At 43.8% G+C, this 22,174-nt stretch overlaps 1 protein-coding gene across 1 annotated transcript in view; it reads right to left on the bottom strand.

Moving 5' to 3' along the window:
• The window catches only part of LOC133491686 (junctional adhesion molecule 3B-like), a 105,832-nt gene that overhangs the window by 35,787 nt on the left and 47,871 nt on the right, over window positions 1–22,174 (bottom strand). Inside the window, exon 2 of the mRNA XM_061803153.1 lies at window positions 19,606–19,685. Coding sequence (XP_061659137.1) covers window positions 19,606–19,685 — 80 coding nt within the window. The remainder of the gene's footprint in view (window positions 1–19,605; window positions 19,686–22,174) is intronic.

Raw genomic sequence — 22,174 nt, 5'->3', positions numbered from 1 at the left:
TGGCAAAAAAAAAAAAAAAAAAAAAAGATGATTTTTATTTTGTTTTTTTGTCTGTTTTGTTACGCAAAAGGTGTAATAAAGGCCAGTTATTATTGCTGATAAGAATAACACAAAAAAAAAAAAATCTAATGAGAGCAGGTCAGCTCTATATATAGAGAAAGAGTCCCTGGAGCCTGCTAATTGGGAGCCAAAGGAAGCACAAAGTTGAAACCTTTTGCATTTCTGAAAAAGTGCACGATGAAATAATCGGCTACTCGTTTTGAGCTGAGGTGTGACACTTGAATGTAACAGTGAAAGCTTTGTCAAAACACATTCGGGCACAAGGCCAACAGGGTGAGCGGGCCTCCCCTGGCGCAGCAATTCAGCTATGTGAACAATCTGACATGCCACACATGTTAGATGTCCACATGAATTGGTGAGCTCTGTGGCATCAGCCTCAAGAAGATCTTATACCCAGGGCTCGGGTTGAGGGTTGGATAATGCAACTCACAGCAACAGTTTTTCAGCTGTAGTCAAAGTCAAATGCAGCGCTTGATTCGCGGCTGCTATCGCGAATATTTGTGCTCAATCACACCACGCTCAGTGCCAGAATTAGCTCCTCACCACACTGCACAGATGGCATCAATCGCGCTCATTACAAATGCTTCACATTCTAGTCCGAGCTGCCCGACCCCTTTCTTAATCCTAATTAGGAATGCAATTTCCACGCAGGCCTCTTTCCAGCGTGATGAAAATACATTTGTATGACTGCAGCAATGGATGATGGGTAACATTGCATCATTCCAAAATTTCGCAGCTATGGTACGGCGTGAAACCTCGGTCATAAAATTTAGTTAAATCCCAGGATATCAATCTGATGCTTCTCCCTTCAACCTTTGTAAAATCTCACTTGCACAAACACAGCCTTCCATTAAAATGTTCATGCTTTCCGATAGCTTACTATCAGCTCATCGGTGTGAATTCACCAAGATTTGTTGTCTTGCACCATAAAGAACTGCCTGGCAGAACCACACAGACAACAGGCTAATCGGGATAGTTGTTTTTTTTTTTTAACCCAAGCAGTTTTTCAGCTAAAAAAAAAAAAAAAAAAAAAAAATACCCACGTCCATAGCATATGAACAGATTTTGGAGCTAGCAGAGCAACTTTGCAGACATCAGCATGGACAGTGAGTGTAGACAGCCACGATGAGCTAATAATACTCAACTGACAACTGAACAATACACACACAAAGGCACACAACGGAGACGGGTTGATTTAGCACGTCCAAAACACTTAATCTGCCTCACTTCCTGCATGGTTTAAAGGACGTCTGTTGAGGCCTGCACTGAAAGGGTGGTTTTTGTCAACCAAGCCATTAGGTACGACAAAAAACTTTTCACACAACTCTGCTGACTTTAAACTCTGTTTTCACGACATGTGCATTCTGACTCCATCAGATTCATTAGTTCATTGATGTAATCCGCCTGCGTGGACAGTATCTCCCGTCGTCTCATTTATGCGGAATGCAAGCAAAACAACAGTTGTGTAAAACGGCACAAAATCCCACAGGGCACTCAAATTTTGACTAAAGTGACAATTTGAATCAACAGATGCAGTCTATTTTGAGAACCGTTTCACATATGTTCAAACTTAAAAACAAAATATCCTTTTCAATGTTTCATGAACGGAACTCCCCAGGCAATAAATGAAACATTTAACACAGGCATCCCAGTTTGAAATGGATGAAGAGAATCATTCAAAATACAGACACACTGCGGTTTATGTCGCTGAGCATTTAACAATTTAAATTGAATGTTGTCTACTTCAAGAAATAGTAGACCACTATTTAATGTAAAGTTATAGCACAATTTACCTAAATTAACAGAATTACTATGAAATATTGCTTTTGTATTTGGCGCGTAACATTTTTGAGATGAAAAACCGGATTTCAGCGGCATTGTGGTGCAACTGGTTCCAGTGTTGGCCCCACAAATCTGAAGTCCGGCGTTGAAATCTCTGCGTGGAGTTTGCATGTTTTCCCGTGCCTGTGTGGGTTTTCTCCAGTCACTCCAGTTTCCTCCCACATCCCACAGACGTACCTGAAATGGAGACTCGATATTCCCCCTGGGTGTGATTGTGAGTGTTAACTGTTGTTCGTTATGTACGTATACATGAACCACGTTATTTCGGTAGCCTTATTTCAGTAAAGTTTTTGCCGAACAACCGAAAATGCACTTTTAGGAAAACTACCCTTCCATATAATGCTGGTACATAATGGTATGCTGGTATATAATACTGACATTTCTTTCCACTGCATCTGGAACTGAGATTGGTATCTGAGCTTTTTATCCCGACGAAGATCTGAAACAAACAGTATTCCAAATACACTTTTCATTCGATATGATATGGATCATCTGTTTAATCAAGAGTCACAATGATGGGTATCTTATCTGATTACTTGATGGCAATTTAAAGCCGTCCAGTAATGAACTACGGCACGAGGTTCAGTTTAGACTTGCCGATTTTGTTTTTCTTCCTTTTGATCGGCATAGTGGGTAAAACAGTTGAAAGGGTAAAATGCAATAATGCATCAGGTGTTTTTCAAAACTGACCATTCATGAGCTATGACAACTACCCTGTATAATGTAGTTTTAACATTGAAATTTAAAGTGAACTTTGTTTTCAATGGGGTACCATAATTTCTCTTATATAAGGCGCAAAAGTTTCCCAAAATATTTGCAAAAAGTCAAGAGAGCGCATTATACTTTGGTATAGGTTAAAAATACAAAAGAAAACCACATTGAATAGTCATATTCAGGGACATAAGAGTGGCAAAAAATGTAGACATTTACATTTCAATATGATATTCGATGTCTTATCTTACACATTTATATGTATTACGGTAATGTGCGCCACCAACCTGAACTGCTGTTGACCTTCTCACAGGAGTTTGCCTTTTTACAATCGCTAGCGTAGCATATTTGTTGATACTTCTGAAACTAAGACAAGAGCCAGTTATGCAGCCGCTTTAAAAAAAAAAAGAAGAAGTGGGTAACCCGAAAGCAGGCGCGACATTTCAAAAGAACGGGAGCTCAAACGAAGTACAAACGAGCGTAACGGGCACAATTACAGGAACTCAATGCTTCATTAATCCTGACTCAGCCGTCGAGGAGGAGTGGAAGGAGACTGGGCGCAGTTGACTTGAGCTTGGATAGATTGGCATGCTCTGGGGGCCATTGAAAGGTCCAAATGATGAAAATAAAGGATAAAAAGCCACAAGGCCTCTTCATCTGAACATACTGATAAAGACATTAACTTCGATCCGTTGGAATACTTTCATCAGAATCAGAAAATTCAATGTTGAAAGACGAGTCTGATGTCAAATAAGGACCGCGATTCATTTAAAGACATGGCCCCTTTCGGCAACAAATGTGTATACAGAGACTTAAATCGTAAATAGTTTGTGAAGGCTTGCTGAGTTGTGGAATAGGGAATACGACTTGAACAACAGCTGGGTAGGGGAAACCATCTGAAGCTTCTGCTGCCGCCCTCCAACCAGAATCCACCCCTTCTTCGTGCTTGCATCACCTGCTCCGAGTGGAATCCTTGATGGGTTTCCCTCGGAAATACCGTACTAAAGTAGTGAACAAAATACCAAATTATTCCACAACGTTGGTGGTCAGGCTGCACAGCGAATGATGCTTCCGTGTGCGTTGTTTCACAGGAAAAACAAAAGTGCTAACCCGACAAACAAACTGGTGTGGTAAACAACGTACACTCGCAATTATGTCTTGTGCCAGAATAGAGGACAGCTGGTAAGCCAGGTCAACTGCTGTCTTGTGCCAAACATAACTTATGTAGCCAGAGTACAACAAGCATCTGCTGCCATGTTGAATTTGAAGCTAATTGATGAGGACAAACCTTTACGTCGCCACGTATGAAAGTCCGAGGTCATGGGTTAGGATTAACACGCAAAGCGTACTGTGCGTTTCATGTTACATTCCATCCGTGTATGGACAAGGTAATTCTGAAACTTTGAGGATTTCTCCAAAATTGTTTCTTTTTGAATCGGGCATGTATGTTAAATTAAAAGGGTAAATAAACATCTGTAGAGAGAAATAAACAGTTTATACAAGGAAGCATTTGTTATAGCCGGTAGAATACTTCAATAGTTAAGAGCACGAGAGTCTCCGGTCAATGGAATGGGTCTGCAAGGAATAGTTTGACTACATTGTATTCTCAGAGTGTGCTCAATCATCACGCCCATACCTAATAAGCGATGACTTGCACTCAAGTCCAAAAACATGACCTCAGCTTTCTTAGAACCATTGGTTGTGAGTTGGACCATTTGTTAAGATTCCAGATCACAGCAGAATCTGACCACAGTCACATTCACCCAGAGTGATCATCACGAATGATCTCTGAGAATTACAGACTGGATACTGTACAGTTGCTCCGTTCCGCATGAGTTAGCCTTGGGGAGAGAAGAGTGGGTGTTGCTGGACAGGGTGTGGTGCATTCATTGCAACGGCTTTTGAGACACCGCCATTAGAAGCAGCAGCACAGGGAGACACATTCCCCGTGAAAGCGAGCTGAAAAATGCAACTAAACCAACGACAAGAATTCTTGTAGCTCAAATCAGAATGAGGAGGAAGAAATGTAAGGAATTCCAGTGGATTCCATTTTGATGTGGGGACCAGCGAGTGTTGGAGACAGCAGAGATTAGAGTTTACGTTTTTTTTCTGTGATTAATGTCCCATAAAAAAAAACAAACATGACATCTTCGTTGGTGTGTACAGACTTGCAGCTACCCTATGCTACCAAACCAACTTTTTCTTGTCTTTAGGATGCGATATTGGCTCTACGGTGCTCCAGTAAACACGTAAAACGTGAATTGAAATTATCCACGGATCCCAGAGAACAAAGACCGCCGCCTACCTCTCCTCTCGAGAGTCAGCGCTGTCAAAATAACAAACACGTGCTCTCACAAGGTCATTGACAAGAAGGCGACCAATCAGAGGAAAGGAGGTGGTGTTAGCCCAATATGGACAAAGGGGATTCAAAACTGGGTCAAAAGGAAATAGAGGAGCCTTTTCTGGACACTCTTATTACAAAACCAAGGTGGATTTTATCCTGAGTCCATGTCAGAAAGTCACTCCATAGAAGACTAAATATCCAAAATTTGAGCTCTTTAAAAGTTAACCTTTCTACAAAATGGTTTTAGCTCTAGAACTTTAAGGGTTTTTTTTTTTTGGCTGTTGTCATTATTTTGGAATCATTTTCTTCACCAAACATCTGCTGTCTGTACTTTTTGTAAAACTTTCAGAATCTAATCCAAATTTGACAAACAAGAACACGGAGCAGTTTTATTACAGTGATGCATCAGCAACGGTTTTGAAACAGTTCTGTTCAGAGGGGAACTCGATTTGGCAGATATTACCAATACGATGACGAAATCAATGATAACAAAATTAAAAATGTAATCCAGAATTTCCTCAAATCAAGAAAACGATACAGGTTTAAACTTCTGATAGTAGGATAAACTTTAACAAACCTTGTAAACAATGTTTTAAAAGACTTGTGTCAGGATGATGGCCACTATTGAATGAGATTTGTTGTTGTACCCCACGCAAATGAATATTTTCGGTAACGGGAGGACCATGACACAAATGTGCTGTGATAATTATGGCTCTCAGAGGAAGCATATCTCCCTGCTGTAGACCATTTTTAAGGTCATACGTTGACACTTTCTTAATGACCGTGCAATTTTATGTCGATAGCTCAGTCACATGTGAGAGGAAATGGGATACACGATAACATGGTCATTTGCAGAATTACAGGATGTGAAGTTTAATTGTTGGAATTGCTTTGTAACAACCACAATTATAACATCGATAACAATCACAAAATCCCCACCCAGATTTCTGCACAATGTTCACTCTTTCGTGGCCAATTCCTTCTTCCAGTTTTCGCTGCCATGTTTTATTAGGGCTGAAAGTCGTTGAGCTCAGTTATCTATGACAGTGATGACACGTGATAAACACAGGCTGCTTGAAAACCCACCCAAATAGCTTCCATTTTCACTTTTGGTTTCTATGACACAGAGACCAAGCAGAGCCACATGCAAACCCGCACATTCTATTGGAGCTCAGACAGGGGCCAGTCACCATGCTGCATTGCCTATGTCTGGCATCCTGACAAGTATTTGAGGCACTTACTTACCCCAAAGTATGTGCTCACGCATACACGTGGCAAGAGCCCTCTGTGTGTGTGAGCCGCATCCGGGCTCCTACTCATGTACGAGCCCCGGCGCAGACTAAAAGGCTTTCTGACAGAATCAGCGAAGTCCATTAATACTGCTGTCTGTCACAACCATTTCATCTGTCTAAGCTCAACAAGTCTTCAAATGACGAGTTTCGTTTTTCCGGAACTCATTGGAATGGTATAAAGGTTATGCGAAGATAAAAACAACTTCAAGGGTTAAATAGTTGACGTTCCTTCACTATTTTAAATCAACTGACCAAAAACCAAGCTACAACTCTGTGGCAATTAAGAACATGTAGCTACACTGTTATAAAATTGACATAATGACGTGAATGAAATCTTTTGCCAAAATTAGTTGAATCCCAAATCATTTTTCCCCCGATAATTTTCTCACAGGGCATATCGCGAACGTGTTCATTCACCTTACAAGTGTCAAACACAAGGCCCGTGCGCTCCATGCCTTTTTATGTGTGTGTAATATGATGAGCTGATTCTTTAGTGTTCCCACACAGAGCACATAAGGTAAGTTAGAAGTGCGACTGCTTCATGCTCTGGCCACAGTGTTACTCTGTACGCAAAACACAATTCAGCTCAACATCTGACAAGCAGACGTCATGAAGACCGTTATATGCCTTTGGCAGAACGACAATCTCATTTAAAACAGAATCAATATCAGTGCTGCGCGAGAAAAAAAAAAAAAAAAAAAAACGGACAAGAGCAGCTTCTTGGAGCATTTAAATGGCCTCTCCCAGATTCTTCAAATAAACCATAAGCAATAACTCTGCTCTGTTTTTATAGCGGAATTATTTACACAGCTCAAAATGTTATTGTTGGGTACGTCTGCAGCCTTTTTTTTTTTTTTTTTTTTTTTCCACAAAAAGATGAACTTTATTTTACACTTTTGTTAAAATTCTCTCCCACCACAATAACAATGTAATGACCTATTGCTGGGAACAGAGAAACCAAGTGGGAAACACCGACTCGGGGAGCCGTCTGCACCAAGAACAGGCAGTAGACCTTTGGCGCAGGTTACCGGCATTGAGCCCCAGTGTAGTGGCATATGGGGACTCGGGTCCTCATGAGGCAGGACCAGGCCTACAGTCAACTACAGTTCCCAGTGCAGAGGGTACTCTGTGCAAGGGTTGAATTGAGGAAACTGGAATTCTTGTTCGTCGGATTTGTTGTTTTATTTGATTTTGCTAAATGTTAAAAAAAAAAAATTTTAACCAATTATTGCTATCAGGCTAATCAATTGTTGAGAGGCATAGCTCTAATTGTGATGAGTATAGTAGTTCGATACCAAAATACAGTAGTTATGATAAAGATACCCGTAGATTACAACAGTAGGGTAGGCGCTAGTGGTCACGTGAATAGAAATGATGAATATTTGTATCAATTTCTGCATACGCGTATATTAATGCGCATGCGCACATATTTTGTAAACTTCCAGCCATTCTGAAACATCCCTGCTTCAACTTGTGCCATTTGACAACTTGTCGCCGAGTGTTCACGTTTGCTATGGACGTCTCAGAAAGACGAACACAGCGAACGTACATATATGTGTATACCTTTTTATAAACTTTTGTTTTAAAGTTAAGGTTAGGGTTAAGTTACAACGTATGTTAGCGCCCTCTATGGGGAACTATGAGACGAGGACATTTCCCAGTAAGCTTCTGCTACGTACCCAGAGTTCCCCTGTTAGTAATGCATGCTTTTCAGCGTGGGGGAGCGCTCAGACCATCACACCAGTCGCAAGCCCGGATAAATGCAGAGGCTTGTGTTAGGAAGGGCATCTGTCTTTGAACTTTGCCAAACAAATATGAGCCTTCATCTCAAGAATCCCATACCAGATCCCCCGTGTTCCGTGTTAACAATACCGCAGAATATATGTGCGTGAATGAGAGTGAAGAGTGAGAAGAGAATGCTGGGGTAAATGACTTCAAATACTTGGGGTCGTTAATCCAGAGCAACGGTGAGTGTGGTCAGGAAGTGAAGAAGCGGGTCCAAGCAGGTTGGAACAGCTGGCGGAAGGTGTCTGGTGTGTTACGTGACGTAAGAGTCTCTGCTAGGATGAAGGGCAAAGTTTATAAAACAGCGGGGAGGCCGGCCATGATGTACGGGACAACGGGAAGCGGAACTGGAGGTGGCAGAGATGAAGATGTTGAGGTTCTCGCTCGGAGTGACCAGGTTGGATAGGATTAGAAACGAGCTCATTCGAGGGACGGCCAAAGCTGGATGTTTTGGAGACAAGGTTAGAGAGAGCAGACTTCGATGGTTTGGACATGCCCGGAGAAGAGAGAGTGACCATATTGGTAGAAGCTAGCTGAGGATGGAGCTGCCAGGCAAAAGGGCGAGAGAGAGAGAGGAAGACCAAAGAGGAGGTTGACGGATGTGGTGAGGGAAGACGTGAGGGCACTTGGGGTGTTGAGAGAGGAAGATGCAGGAGATATGTGCGCATAGAAAAAGATAACGCGCTGTGACAAGCCGAAAGGAAAAGAGAAGATTGTGTGTTCACAAGACACCAGTTTCAATCACTCATCAGCACGTGAAATCAACAGTCAACAGCTCTTGAAAAACGAGAATAGCCGGTGCTGTTCATGCAATCGTTTAAAAGTTAGAGAAAATAAAATCTTTTGTTATTGTCTGTTGGCAATTTGACTAAGTTGTGTCGTGCGTGAACCTCAACAAAACCGCCAACACAATAAACCCAGGAGCTTGCAACAGGGACACTGACTGGCCGTGGGCAGTACGTTTTGCTGTTGACTGGACTCCCCCCAAAATGAACCAGATTTTCAGTTTCAAGTATGCCCAAACACGTCACAAATTGCCTGGTATGAGTGATTTATTGTTATGACTCAAACATCGCAACGAGTCAGGGTCATCTAACATCAAAATATTTGCCCTTCCTGACACATAAAACTCAGGACCCATCTTGCCAGTTGTAACCCAGTGCCTTTCACTTTGAGAATCACTGGTTATCATTTAATATCGTCATTGTTCACTGCTCATTGGTTCCGTCATATGGGATCACGTGCTCCACAGTGGATCTTTTACCACAAATAGAAGCTGGCATCTGGTTTCTATCACGTCAGAAATACTGTGAAACACATTCTGAACTCCCAACATGATACTGCCACCAGACCAAATCTAAGGCAAAATCGAATTATTGGTATACAGTAGATTATTACTCCGTCAATTGTGTCGTTTCAACACTTGGACTATTTTGGTGGCGTTACGAAGTGGTACAGAGTGTTACTGCATGCCTTGAACCTCTCGGACAGACAAACATCACTGATAACTCATTTAAATGGGCACCAAGATTTCTGCATCATGTTTTTCCCCAAGCACTGAACTCCAGCGTCATTGCCAAGTGTGGATGTACCGAGTCATTCATTGGCGCGATGACGTCAGCAATGATTCTTTGAACATATAATTTCTGCCCGTTGGGATATCCCTCGTAATACTATTATGAAATACGTAGCTTGAGGATGTTGGGAAGCACCGTGATATTCTAAATAATTTGCCCCAAATTACATTTATGATCATCACAACACGCACTAGATTTCTGATTGAGTCGAGAACATTACAAGGACAAATGACATCAGTGTATGTGTTGTTTTTCTAACCAATTCAGTATTTTTTCCCCCCAGAACATTTTTTATGTTTTCATGGACATTGGAACGTGTGTCGTCGTGGTTCTCTCAATGCTGGTTTTGTCATCATTTACAGAAAAATAAAAGTGCAAATGGTTTGTTGTCTATGCAGTGTGCTCTGCGATTGGCTGGTGATCTGACCAGGATCTACCCCGCCTTTTGCCTGAAGTCAGTCGACATAAGCTCCAGTACACCCATGACCCTAATGGGAGTAGGCGGTACAGAAAATGAATGGATGGATTGAAAAATGTATCATTTGAGAGGTATTTTTCCAGAAGTATTATCAAAGACCCCATTCCCAGTGGAGCCAATGGTTTGGAATAAACTTGTGACGAACACCTGAGCTTATCAGAGGTCTGCTTAGTGGCTATTTTTAGACAGTAAATGCCCGTTTCTTTCCAGCCTGATAAACAAAAGATGACTCCAGAACCATTACCTCGTTATGATTGTTAGTGTATACTAATTTCAGGACAACACTGGCTCAGCTCCACGTAGTACATTGCCTCAGCTTTGTCGTTAAAGCAACATCTAAATAGTTTACTAACGGACAGCTTCCCAATGTTGATCAATGGTGGCCTCATTTGACCTATTGATGTACTGTCGTTTTCCAGTAAACGCACAAGCAGGATGACTCCGCTTCCTTCCTCAAAGGACCATGTGACCCCCAATAAATATCAAACAGGAAGCTATTTGTGGACTGTGGAATCTATTGTATTGCCCTGTGAATCTAGTGGCCGAAATGTCAAACAATTATGTTTTGTTAAAAACAAAAACTATTAGCAACAACCCCCAATATCTGTTATATGCACAACCTCCTACTGCATTCGGCAAAACAGGTCGAAGCACTTCCTTCCGGCTCAGGTGAATGGCGAAGGGGATTGTGGCAATGCAGCCAGAGGAGCATTAAACATGTGCAACGTGAAGACGAAATACCACCACAGGGCTACCCAAGACGACAATAGCCGATTTTTAGGTTTTGTTCATGTTTATGTATATCACATCGTATATATAAAGGACCTTGATGTCCAAAGACACATGACGTGAAGAAAACAAAAAATTTGAGCACATTCCACTTCAAACTGTCAAGTCACCAACCTGGCGTCGTGCCGGTTAGCGGCGCATACACAGGAAGTCCCCGAATCTGTTTTCTGGGTTTGGTCACGTAACGTTGCACATGTGGCAGATTAGAAAAGGCGACGTCCATTCCAAGTCCTTATCCTAAACAAGACAACTATAAGCTTCTCTTAATGTCATGCCTACTGACATGCCTAATTATCAGTTAATATTGTCAAAAGAAAACATTCCTGTTACTAAAGCCATTTCGCGCTTTTCGGTGGCATTAAACTTTGTCACCGTTTGTTTCTCGACACGCTGGCCTTTTTGCAATTTGAAACAGGTACCGGCTTGTGCCATTTATGGAACGTGACCGCGTTGAGGCCAAGGTCAATATGTGAATATGAATGACTAATCTCAATATACGTCTGATGAAATTAACAATCCACACCAACGTCCCTACATCACAAGAATAACAACTGGCATCAAAAAGAGCACATAGCTAATGGAAAAGGAACACACACACACACACACATTTCACAGATTTGTAGGCATAAAATTACAACGCTTTATATGTGCTTGGGGCAGTTGTCTCATAATAGGTCATTTGAGAGGTTCGAGACTCAATAAAGACTGAAATGAAACACTTTTGTGTTACAACTGCTGCTTTTCAACATTATCGTCCTGCTGCGTGTCCCTGTGAATTAAATCTTCTGATGAAAGCGGGACACTGTGCTGAGTCGAGTTAAAAATGATATCTGCCTCAGAATGTAAAAGATCACACCCAACATGTTTTCCAAATGACTTCAACTGGCAACACTGCTGAGATTTCTTCACAGCTACCACTTAAGTTCACCGTCGGCGGGGCTGCCTTTTAGCTTTCAGGCAAACAGTTGGCCAAGATTGTTGCACATAACAGAGGTGGTTTTCAGCCTCCATATGTTTTGTTTGGAATGTTGCATATGCCTGCACGGACACTCAGGTTTGGGAGTGACGCTGTAGATATTTCTGGGGACGCCTGCTCGCGCCACTGCTTGAAACACCTCCACCCACTCACTCCTGCTCAGCTGTTTCAGGCAATGCCGGCGTAGGGAGCCATGTGCTACATTGACTTTGTACTCTGTCAGGTCCACAATAGAAAAATGTGCATATATTCTGTCAGGGATTTACGTGATCAGTCGCAAATCATCAATCGGCAAACTCTGGGAAAATTTGAGTGAACTGAACTCTGAAATGAGAGGTCCCCTAAAATCATGTCTTCCTCGCTGTGACATCTGAGCCGAGAGCAAAATGTCAATATGCCAGCGCCGATTTCTCACTCGGGGATTTCTGATATGAATAACTTCTGACTTGTAACAAACCAATTCAGTGTATCAAAGGACTTCTATTGTCCGCTGTCCTGATACTGCTTGTCCGTTTACTCTCGTGCGATAAAACCTCAGACTGTGTGTGTGTGTGTGACTTAGCAATAGCGGGAATTACGTGCCATTCAGCGTCTCCTCCAAACATTTGCTCACAAGCTTTGGGTGGGTCAGGAAACATCTGACAATACGGGTCCTAAGGGATCGACAATCAGCGGTTATCTTAGGGTATATATTGACTCCTGTCTCGCCAAACGGCTGCACCACACATGTGAGAACCACTGACCCTTGGCTCTATTTCGGACAAAAGTTTTAAGAGTGTGGTGGGTAGCAGCATCCGATGAGAACTCGAGTTGTGCGTAGGTTTGACAGGCTTCAAAGCGCCGTTGAGTGATGGAATGGCTTATCAGTGCGCTGCATACAAACAACCATCTCCGTCTGTTATCTTATGTCGATAGAGAGATGGCTCCAATTGGATTTAGCTGTCAGCCAGGAGTGTAAATAAAGATGGAGGCATGCACGTGGCAAACACCCAGGTACCTCATTTCAAAAGCTACTGTAAACGCTTTGAATCTCATTACGCTCTAAAATGCTCTTCCTAATTTCTCGAGTCAAAGTGTTCCAAATATAGTGCACCAAAGAGAAAGGTTTTCTCGAGTCTGCAAGTGTTTCCCGTGGTCTGGCAAAGTATTACCATCGACGTTTGTTTCAGGTCGATACTCATTCACTTTGAGCACTTTCCTGGGTCCCAAATATTTTCAAACTACTCTGGGCAAGACGAGCAGAGAAGCCGATGCGTTTCACTGGAATGGAAGTGAAACAGCTCAAATGAAGCCAACAATGTAAAAAGTCAATGCATTCCATTAGGTCAGATTGGAAAGTCTGATGTAAGCGTGTGCACTTAAAATAACAATGGCCCGTGTCTTCTGCTCCATTGACAGATGACTAGGATGATATTTGCAGCTACGTTCAGTCATGCTGGCTTTGGCCTTCACTTGAAATAGTTAAGGTTGTGTGGCCGTTATCAGGAGAACAGACCAAAGTATCTGGTTGCAAATTACAACTAAAAGCAGACCGACATCACGCAAAACTGTGTGACCTGAAGGAAAACATCCATGTGACAGCAACATTTGAAGCAGTGTGAACTCAAATATAAATGTACTTCAATTAATAGTATTAGTGGCTATTACTATTTCACGACAAAGGCTTTAACCAGCTTCAGTCTCGCCAGATTTATGCTGTTTCTAAAGACGCAGGCAATGCTGGCTTAAAGCCAGTCAACCACATGGCTAAGCCGCCTCTGACCAAGCAAGACAAAAGAAATTCTCAAATCTTCGCCGGCTCACTGCTCCCTCTGAAAATTTCAATTGTGCTCCTGCCATTCCTTGTCTCAACTTTACTTGGGGGAGATACCGTCCAAAGTGCCGACTAACAACTCCATAGCCTCGTGTCATACAAGCAGTATAGTGTACGTCAATAAATCAATCTTCAAAAAGTTGCAGCTCTAATTGGTATTGAACCATTCATACATGTGAACGATCGCTGAAGGTTCTCATGTGTGTGCTTTTCTATTTTGGTCGCACTCATGACTCCAAACCTGTATCCAAGGGTAAGGCAGAAAATAATAATTCCTGTAAAACCTTACTGGTTAAGTTAATATTGCTAAGTAACCCCTTGAAAGGAACATTAGACAAAAGGCACTGTTGAATCTAGTTAAATTAACCAACTTTTTGCATCGTTTTATTGAGTGTGGATAACCGCCGAGCCTACATGACTTCATTTGGCAACTGTGCAAAGACAAAAACAATTATTTCCGATTTTAAAGACACTATACTATATTACAAAAAAAAAAAAAAAAAAAACCCAGCCCTGATTCCCAGAATGGTTGCACGCCACAGCAACAAGTGGATCATTTCACGAGTCAAAACCGCGACGAAATTCTATGTTGTATAATACATCTTTGTTTGGAAACGCTTTGACGAGACAGCCGTAGTGTAAAAACAGCGCCGGCCTCCACAGGTGTGCAAGCGGTACGCGCGTTGATAAAATGGCGACAACAAAGCCAATTCTGTTCGGCAGTTCGGTTCTGGTGCGCTTCGAAAGAGTTCATATCGCAGCCAGAAACAGCCGGGAAAGAGGACGCTGGCATGACTCCTCCCGCGGACAGCCTGCTTTTATTCAGCCGGCAGGAAAAGCCGTTATCTCGCATCACTACTTCTAACATCGCCCCGGCCCCACAGCCACGCTAAATAGTTAACGGCAAGTCCACGGATCATGTTTAATTTACAAGTACACCTTAAAAAGAATGAAACTTTTCATGAAAAGAGGGGAAAAAAAAAAAAAAAAAGTAAACACCGCAAAACACGCTCGCTGCGTTGGCCAAAACTGCAGACAGCGAGTAAAAAGATGGCTTTGACGAACTGTCAAAGCCGCTTCCAACCACTGACTTGCTATTCTGAGAGTAATATGGACCAAAATGGTGACTATATTTGGAAAAAGATAAGTCTCTTTTCAGAGAACGAAATGTTGTCCTCCGTCTTACTAGCGAAGACGGGATCTCTTTAACGTCCGCACCGCCGAAGTGAAATTGCGACCAGACGGAGTGAAAAGTAAAGCTGGACTTGACTGATGTGCTTCTCGGAAAAAAAAAAAAAAAAAAAACTAAAGCAGAGACAAATGTGAGGCTGATCTTCGTACTTACAGTGAGTTGAGAGGAGAACGAGCAGGCAACCCAGACGTGCTTTCGCCATCTTGGAGTCGACGCAATGTGCGAGCTCAAAGTAGCCCAAACAGATCTGGCACGGGATGAACGCGGGCGGAGGAAGACAGACAGACAGACAGACAGACAGACAGACCGAGAGGGGGGAGAGAGAGAGAGAGAGAGAGAGAGAAAGAGAGAGAGAGAGAGAGAGAAAGAGAGAGAGAGGTGGGGGGGGGGGGCTGTATTATATTCGGTTGCCAACAGCTACCGAAAGCATCCATCAAGTGGAGGACAATTTACAGTTGATACAAGGTTTTGTTTTGTTTGCAGTTGCCCCCAGTGGACGGAAGGCGACTGGAACTCATCTTGACTGATATTTCGAGCCAGTTAGGACAACGGCACAGTGTCTGCCGTCTATCCAAAGAAATAAACGCAAGGAAAACAGTAGGCTAGGCTACAGCGAAGTTACGCAATGTCATCATATGATAAAATGTATTCGTGGTCAATAGTAATTATTTTTTTCCCCCAGAACATATATATAACATCCCACGAATTGGACGCTCTAAATTGCCCCTGGGTGTGATTGTGAGTGTTTATCTCTCCGTCCCCTGTGATTGACTGGCGACCAGTTCAGGGTGTACCCCGCCTCCTGCCCGTTGACAGATGGGATAGGCTCCAGCACTCCCCGCGACCCTTGTGAGGATAAGCGGCAAAGAAAATGGATGCTTGGATATATATAACATCCATCTATTGTCTATAGTGCATATGTCGTCGTTATGATCATGGGTGAGTTGAAGACAATCCCAGCTGACTTTGGGCATGAGGCACGGTACACCCTGAACGGGTCGCCAGCCAAACGCAGGCCGTAAGACAAACAACACGCGCACTTTAAAGGGCCACTGCCATGAAATGCATGATTTTCAGTGTTATGAATGAAAAAACAGCAGCCGAGATGGACCAATGCGTTTTTTCACCACAAAACATGATTTTGACGTTAGACAGCTTTTTGTAACTCTCGCCATGAAAATCCTCCAGAGGGATTTGTTTTCGAGGAGAAGCAGGAAGTGACGTACGTGGCAGGACCGCCCTCAAGTGGTCTCGTTTGTTTCTATTAGTTCAACCTCCGGGAAGGTAGCTCGTTGTTCCTTCGTGTTAGCCAAAATGCCGGCTCGTTGCATTGCTGGACATTGCTTGAACACTCGGGAGGATGGATTTACCCTTCATGAGTCTGCGAGAGACCCGTTTCGTCGTGAAAAATGGATTGCACAGGTCCAAAGGACGAGAGCTTTGTGGGTTCCAAATGACCGGTAGGTGTGTATACAGCTACTAAAAAAAATGATAGGTTGGTGCGTACCGCGTAATCGGTCTCTCATAATGTAACAAAAGATCCGCATACGTACGACAGGGGTGCTAAATGTGTCAATGTGCGCGTCGGATGGCTTCTGTGTCGGGCTCGCCCGCGAAGGCTGCCGCATCGTTCCTCGCGGACGACCATGGCTTCGGCCAGGCTGGCTCATGCATACTCTCTGGGAGTCTGACACCGCCGCGGCAGTATGTATGAGTCTGCCTGGCCGAAGCCGTGCTCGTCCACGAGGCATGACAGGGCAGCCTTCGCCGGCTTCGGCGCCGCGTCTGCCAGTCACGGTTTCGGCACCGCGTCAGCCGGTCACGGCTTCGGCTGGGGTGGCTTATCTTCAGCGCCGAGGTAGCTTATCACGGTGCCGAGTCGGGCCAAGCTGGGTTGTTCATAGCCGCCGCCGTCGTCCACAATGAACAACACTGCCAATGGTGGCACCGACAAAACAATTGTTTATGGCGCACACAGCCGCGAGCAACGACAACGCCGTTAAGCGACTCGGCGCCGCGATGAACCACCCCAGATCGGCGCCATGACGAGCCACCTCGGTTTCCTCCCTGGCCGAAGCCGTAAATCGGCTCGTCGGTAGCGTCTGCTACATCCTGTAATACTGTCGGGGAGCCTGTTGTTAGTTAGAAGTGATCCGCATTTAATCCAAATCTTCTTCTTTTCCTTTCGGCTTGTCCCGTTAGGGGTCGCCACAGCGTGTCATCTTTTTCCATCTCAGCTTATCTCCTGCATCTTCCTCTCTAACCCCAACTGCCCTCACGTCTTCCCTCACCACATCCACAAACCTTCTCTTTGGTCTTCCTCTCGCTCTTTTGCCTGGAAGCTCCATTCACAGCACCCTTCTAACCAATATAGTCACTCTCTCGCCTCTGGACATGTCCAGACCATCGAAGTCTGCTCTCTCGAATTTTGTCTCCTAAACATCCAGCTTTGGCTGTCCCTCTAATGACCTCATGTCTTGTCTTATCCTATCCAACCTGCTCACTCCGAGCGAGAAACTCAACATCTTCATTTCTGCCACCTCCAGTTCAGCTTCCTGTTGTTTCTTCAGTGCCACCGTCTCAAATCCGTACATCATGGCCAGCCTCACCACTGTTTTGTAAACTTTGCCCTTCATCCTAGCAGACACTCTTCTGTCACATAACACACCAGACACCTTTCGCCAGCTGTTCCAACCTGCTTGGACCCGTTTCTTCACTTCCTGACCACACTCTCCATTGCTCTGTATTGTTGACCCCAAGTATTTGAAGTCGTCCACCCTCGCTATCTCTTCTCCCTGTAGCCTCACTCTTCCCCCTCCACTTTTCTCATTCACGCACATATATTCTGTTTTACTTTGGCTAATCTTCATTCCTCTCCTTTCCAGTGCTTGTCTCCATCTTTCTAATTGTTCCCCCGCACGCTCCCTGCTTTCACTGCAGATCACAACATCATCTGCGAACATCATGGTCCAAGGGGATTCCAGTCTAACCTCATCTGTCAGCCTATCCATTACTACCGCAAACAGGAAGGGGCTCAGAGGTGATCCCTGATGCAGTCCCACCTCCACCTTAAATTCCTCTGTCACACCTAAGGCACACCTCACCATTGTTCTGCTGCCATCATACATGTCCTGTACTATTTTAACATACTTCTCTGCCAAACCAGACTTACGCATACAGTACCACAGTTCCTCTCTTGGTACTCTGTCGTAGGCTTTCTCTAGACCCACGAAGACACAATGTAGCTCCTTCTGACCCTCTCTGTACTTTTCCACGAGCATCCTCAAGGCAAATAATGCATCTGTGGTACTCTTTCTAGGCATGAAAGTGTACTGTTGCTCGCAGATACTTACTTCTGTCCTGAGTCTAGCCTCCACTACTCTTTCCCGTAACTTCATTGTGTGGCTCATCAACTTTATTCCTCTATAGTTCCCACAGCTCTGAACATCCCCTTTGTTCTTAAAAATGGGAACTAGAACACTTTTCCTCCATTCTTCAGGCATGTTTTCGCCCGCTAGTATTCTGTTGAATAAGTTGGTCAAAAACGCCACAGCCACCTCTCCAAATTGCTTCCAAACCTCCCCAGGTATGTCATCAGGACCAACTGCCTTTCCCATTTTTCATCCTTTGTAGTGCCTTTCTGACTTCCTCCTTACTAATCATTGCCACTTCCTGGTCCTTCACACTTGCCTCTTTGACTCTTCCTTCTCTCTCATGTTCTTCATTCATCAACTTCTCAAAGTATTCTTTCCATCTATTTAGCACACGACTGGCACCAGTCAAGACATTTCCATCTCTATCCTTAATCACCCTGACCTGCTGCACATCCTTCCCATTTCTATCCGTCTGTCTGGCCAACCTGTAGAGATCCTTTTCTCCTTCTTTCGTGTCCAACCTGGTGTACATGTCTTCATATGCCTCTTGTTTAGCCTTCGCCACCTCTACCTTTGCCCTACGACGCATCTCGATGTATTCTTTACGGCTCTCCTCAGTCCTCTCAGTGTCCCACTTCTTCTTCGCTAATCTCTTTCCTTGTATGACTCCCTGTATTTTGGGGTTCCACCACCAAGTCTCCTTCTCCCCTTTCCTACCAAAAGACACACCAAGTACTCTCCCGCCTGTCTCTCTGATTACCTTGGCTGTCGTAGTCCAGTCTACCGGGAGCTTCTGTCTCACCTCTTTCCGAAAGGCCGCACAACATTCTTCCTTTCTCAGCTTCCACCAGATGGTTCTCTGCTCTACCTTTTTGTCTTCTTAACCTTCCTCCCCACCACCAGAGTCGTCCTACACACCACCATCCTATGCTGTCGAGCTACACTCTCCCCTACCACTACTTTACAGTCAGTAAACTCCTTCAGATTACATCGTCTGCACAAAATATAATCCACCTGCGTGGCATTCAAATTATAATCTTATTGAGTACTTCTTGTTATAACTGTAGTGTAGTAATTGTGAACATCGACTTGACAAGATTTCCATTACATTCAATTATACCTGAAGTATCGTCACAAAGTCTCCCTGAGGACAGTTTGAAGACAAATCCCTATCTGATAAAACATCACGTATTTTCACAATAAGCATCATTAACTCCAGCCATTGTATCTAATGCAGTGGTGCATCCATCAGTCAGCTTGTCAATATTGTCACTGACCTCTGAGATGATTGCATTGTCCATTGCATACATCAATACTTGTATCGGTTAAAAGCAAAATAAATACAAATACACGTGTAAAATGGAATACTTACATAGTATTGCTCGAGATACTGAATTCAGCTTTCCTTTGCATGAAGAGCGCGGCAGTCTTTGTCTGAACTTCCGACAGGACCTATGAAGAATGGGATGCAAATTCAGCAACAAACACTGCAAACGCCTTCACAGTGCTCGACTTGCCAGCCGACTCGCTGGATCCAAACCCCATTGAGAATCTATCGGGTAAATTTCAAGCAGAAAATGAGATGTCCCTGACACAAAAAACAGGGAAGTATTGACTGTGAGCGTCAAGAAAATTTGAAATTCCACAACTCCCAGGTCATGCTACGGGCTGAAGGCAGTTATGAAAGCAAAGGGATTGCTTGAAGATGAACGTTTTTGAATTCCTGATTAAGCTGATCTGAAAGCTCAACATTTTTTACAAATGAAGAAATATTTGAAATTGCTTAAAATGTGGGCCCTGAATCCATAATTTCAGAAAGTTATATTAGTTACATACTGTAAGTTGTAGTAGTGCGAGTACAGTAGTGTAGATAGTTGAGAATTCCTATCCTGTACATATAAAACATTTGACTTTTCTTCGTCTCAAAACTTATCTTCTTTTACGGAGACGCAGAGATGCCATCTTCTATGCTATGTACTACTATATGGTGTGTCATGTTTTAACATGCTCATAAATAGCATTACACGCAAGAGAGTGAAAGTGTTTCATTTTTGGAAATAATTATCTGAGTCTCGCTTCGGTGAAGTACAGTCCATCCCTTCATAAATACATTTTCTGAGCTGCTTATCCTCACAAGGGTCGCAGGGAGTGCTGGAGCCTATCCCAGCTGTCAACGGGCAGGAGGCGTGGTACACCCTGAACTGGTCGCCAGCCAATCGCAGGGCACGTGAAGACAGACAACAGTCGCACTCACAATCACACCTAAGGGCAATTTAGAGTGTACAATTAAAGTTGCATGTTTTGGGGATTGGGGAGGAAACCGGAGTGCCTGGAGAAAACGGAGAGAACATACAAACTCCACGGAGGTGGGCCGGGATTGAACCCGGGTCCTCAGAACCATGAGGCCAACGCTTTACTGTATCTACAGGTCCTCGTGAAAGTATTGGGCCCCCTTGAACTTTTCAACTTTTCCCCACATTTCAGGCTTCAAACATAAAGATATAAACAATTTGTTTGTCAAGAATCAACAAGTGGTACACAATCATGAAGCGGAACGAAATTTATTGGATATTTAAAAACATTTTAACAAGCAAAACAAAAAGTGGGGCGTGCAATGTTATTCGGTTCCCTTTGCATTAATCCTTTGTCGCGCCACCTTTTGGTGCAATTACAGGTGCAAGTCGCTTGGGGTATGTCTCTTATCAGTTTTGGACATCAAGAGACTGTAATTCTTGCCCGTTCTTCCTTGCAAAACAGCTCGAGGTCAGTGACGTTGGACGGAAAGCGTCTGTGAACAGCAGTCTTCAGCTCTGCCCACAGATTCTCGATTGGATTCAGGTCTGGACTTTGACTTGGCCATCCTAACACCTGGGTACGTTTATTTGTGAACCATTCCATTGTATATTTGGCTTTATGTTTTGGATCATTGTCCTGTTGGAAGATAAATCTCTGTCCCAGTCTCGGGTCTTTTGCAGACTCCAACAGGTTTTGTTCCACAATGGTCCCGGATTCGGCTCCATTCATCTTCCCTGTCTCTGCTGAAACCACGGGGCTGTGCCACCGCCATGTTTGACAGTGGGGATGGTGTGTTCAGGGTGGTGAGCTGTGTTGCTTTGACGCCATTTTGCATTGTGGCCTAAAAGTTCGATTTTGCTTTCATCTTGTCTCGTCAGGGGTCGCCACAGCGTGTCATCTTTTTTCATCTTTTAAGCCTCTCTCGAGCATCTTCCCCTCTACCACCCACTGTCCTCATGTCTTCCCTCAAAACATCCATCAACCTCTTCTTTGGTCTTCCTCTCGCTCGTTTGCCTGGCAGCTACATCCTCAGCACCCTTCTACCAATGTAATCACTCTCACCTTTTGCTTCTGGACATGTCCAAACCATCGAAGTCTGCTCTCTCGAACCTTGTCTCCAAAACATCCAGCTTTGGCTGTCCCTCTAATGAGCTCATTTCTAATCCTATCCAACCTGCTCACTCCGAGCGAGAACCTCAACATCTTCATTTCCGCCACCTCCAGTTCTGCTTCCTGTTGTTTCTTCAGTGCCACCGTCTCTAATCCGTACATCGGCGCGAGCCTCACCACTGTTTTGTAAACTTTGCCCTTCATCCTAGCAGACACTCTTCTGTCACATAACACACCAGACACCTTCCACCAACTGATCCACCCCTCTTGGACCTGTTTCTTCACTTCTTTACCACTCTCACCATTGCTCCGCATTGTTGACCCCAAGTATTTGAAGTCGTCCACCCTCGCTATCTCTTCTCCCTGTAGCCTCACTCTCAACCCCCCTCCAACCCTCTCATTCAAGCACATAAATTCTGTTTTACATTTGCTAATCTTCAGTCCTCTCCTTTCCAGTGCGTGCCTCCATCTTTCTAATTGTTCCTCCGCCTGCTCCCTGCTTTCACTGCAAAACACTAGATCATGTGTGAACATCG

The sequence above is a fragment of the Syngnathoides biaculeatus genome, chromosome 18, assembly GCF_019802595.1.
Source record: "Syngnathoides biaculeatus isolate LvHL_M chromosome 18, ASM1980259v1, whole genome shotgun sequence".
Lineage (NCBI taxonomy): Eukaryota > Metazoa > Chordata > Actinopteri > Syngnathiformes > Syngnathidae > Syngnathoides > Syngnathoides biaculeatus.
Note: the sequence above shows the minus strand (reverse complement) of the source record. Positions and strands in the feature narration are given on the sequence as shown.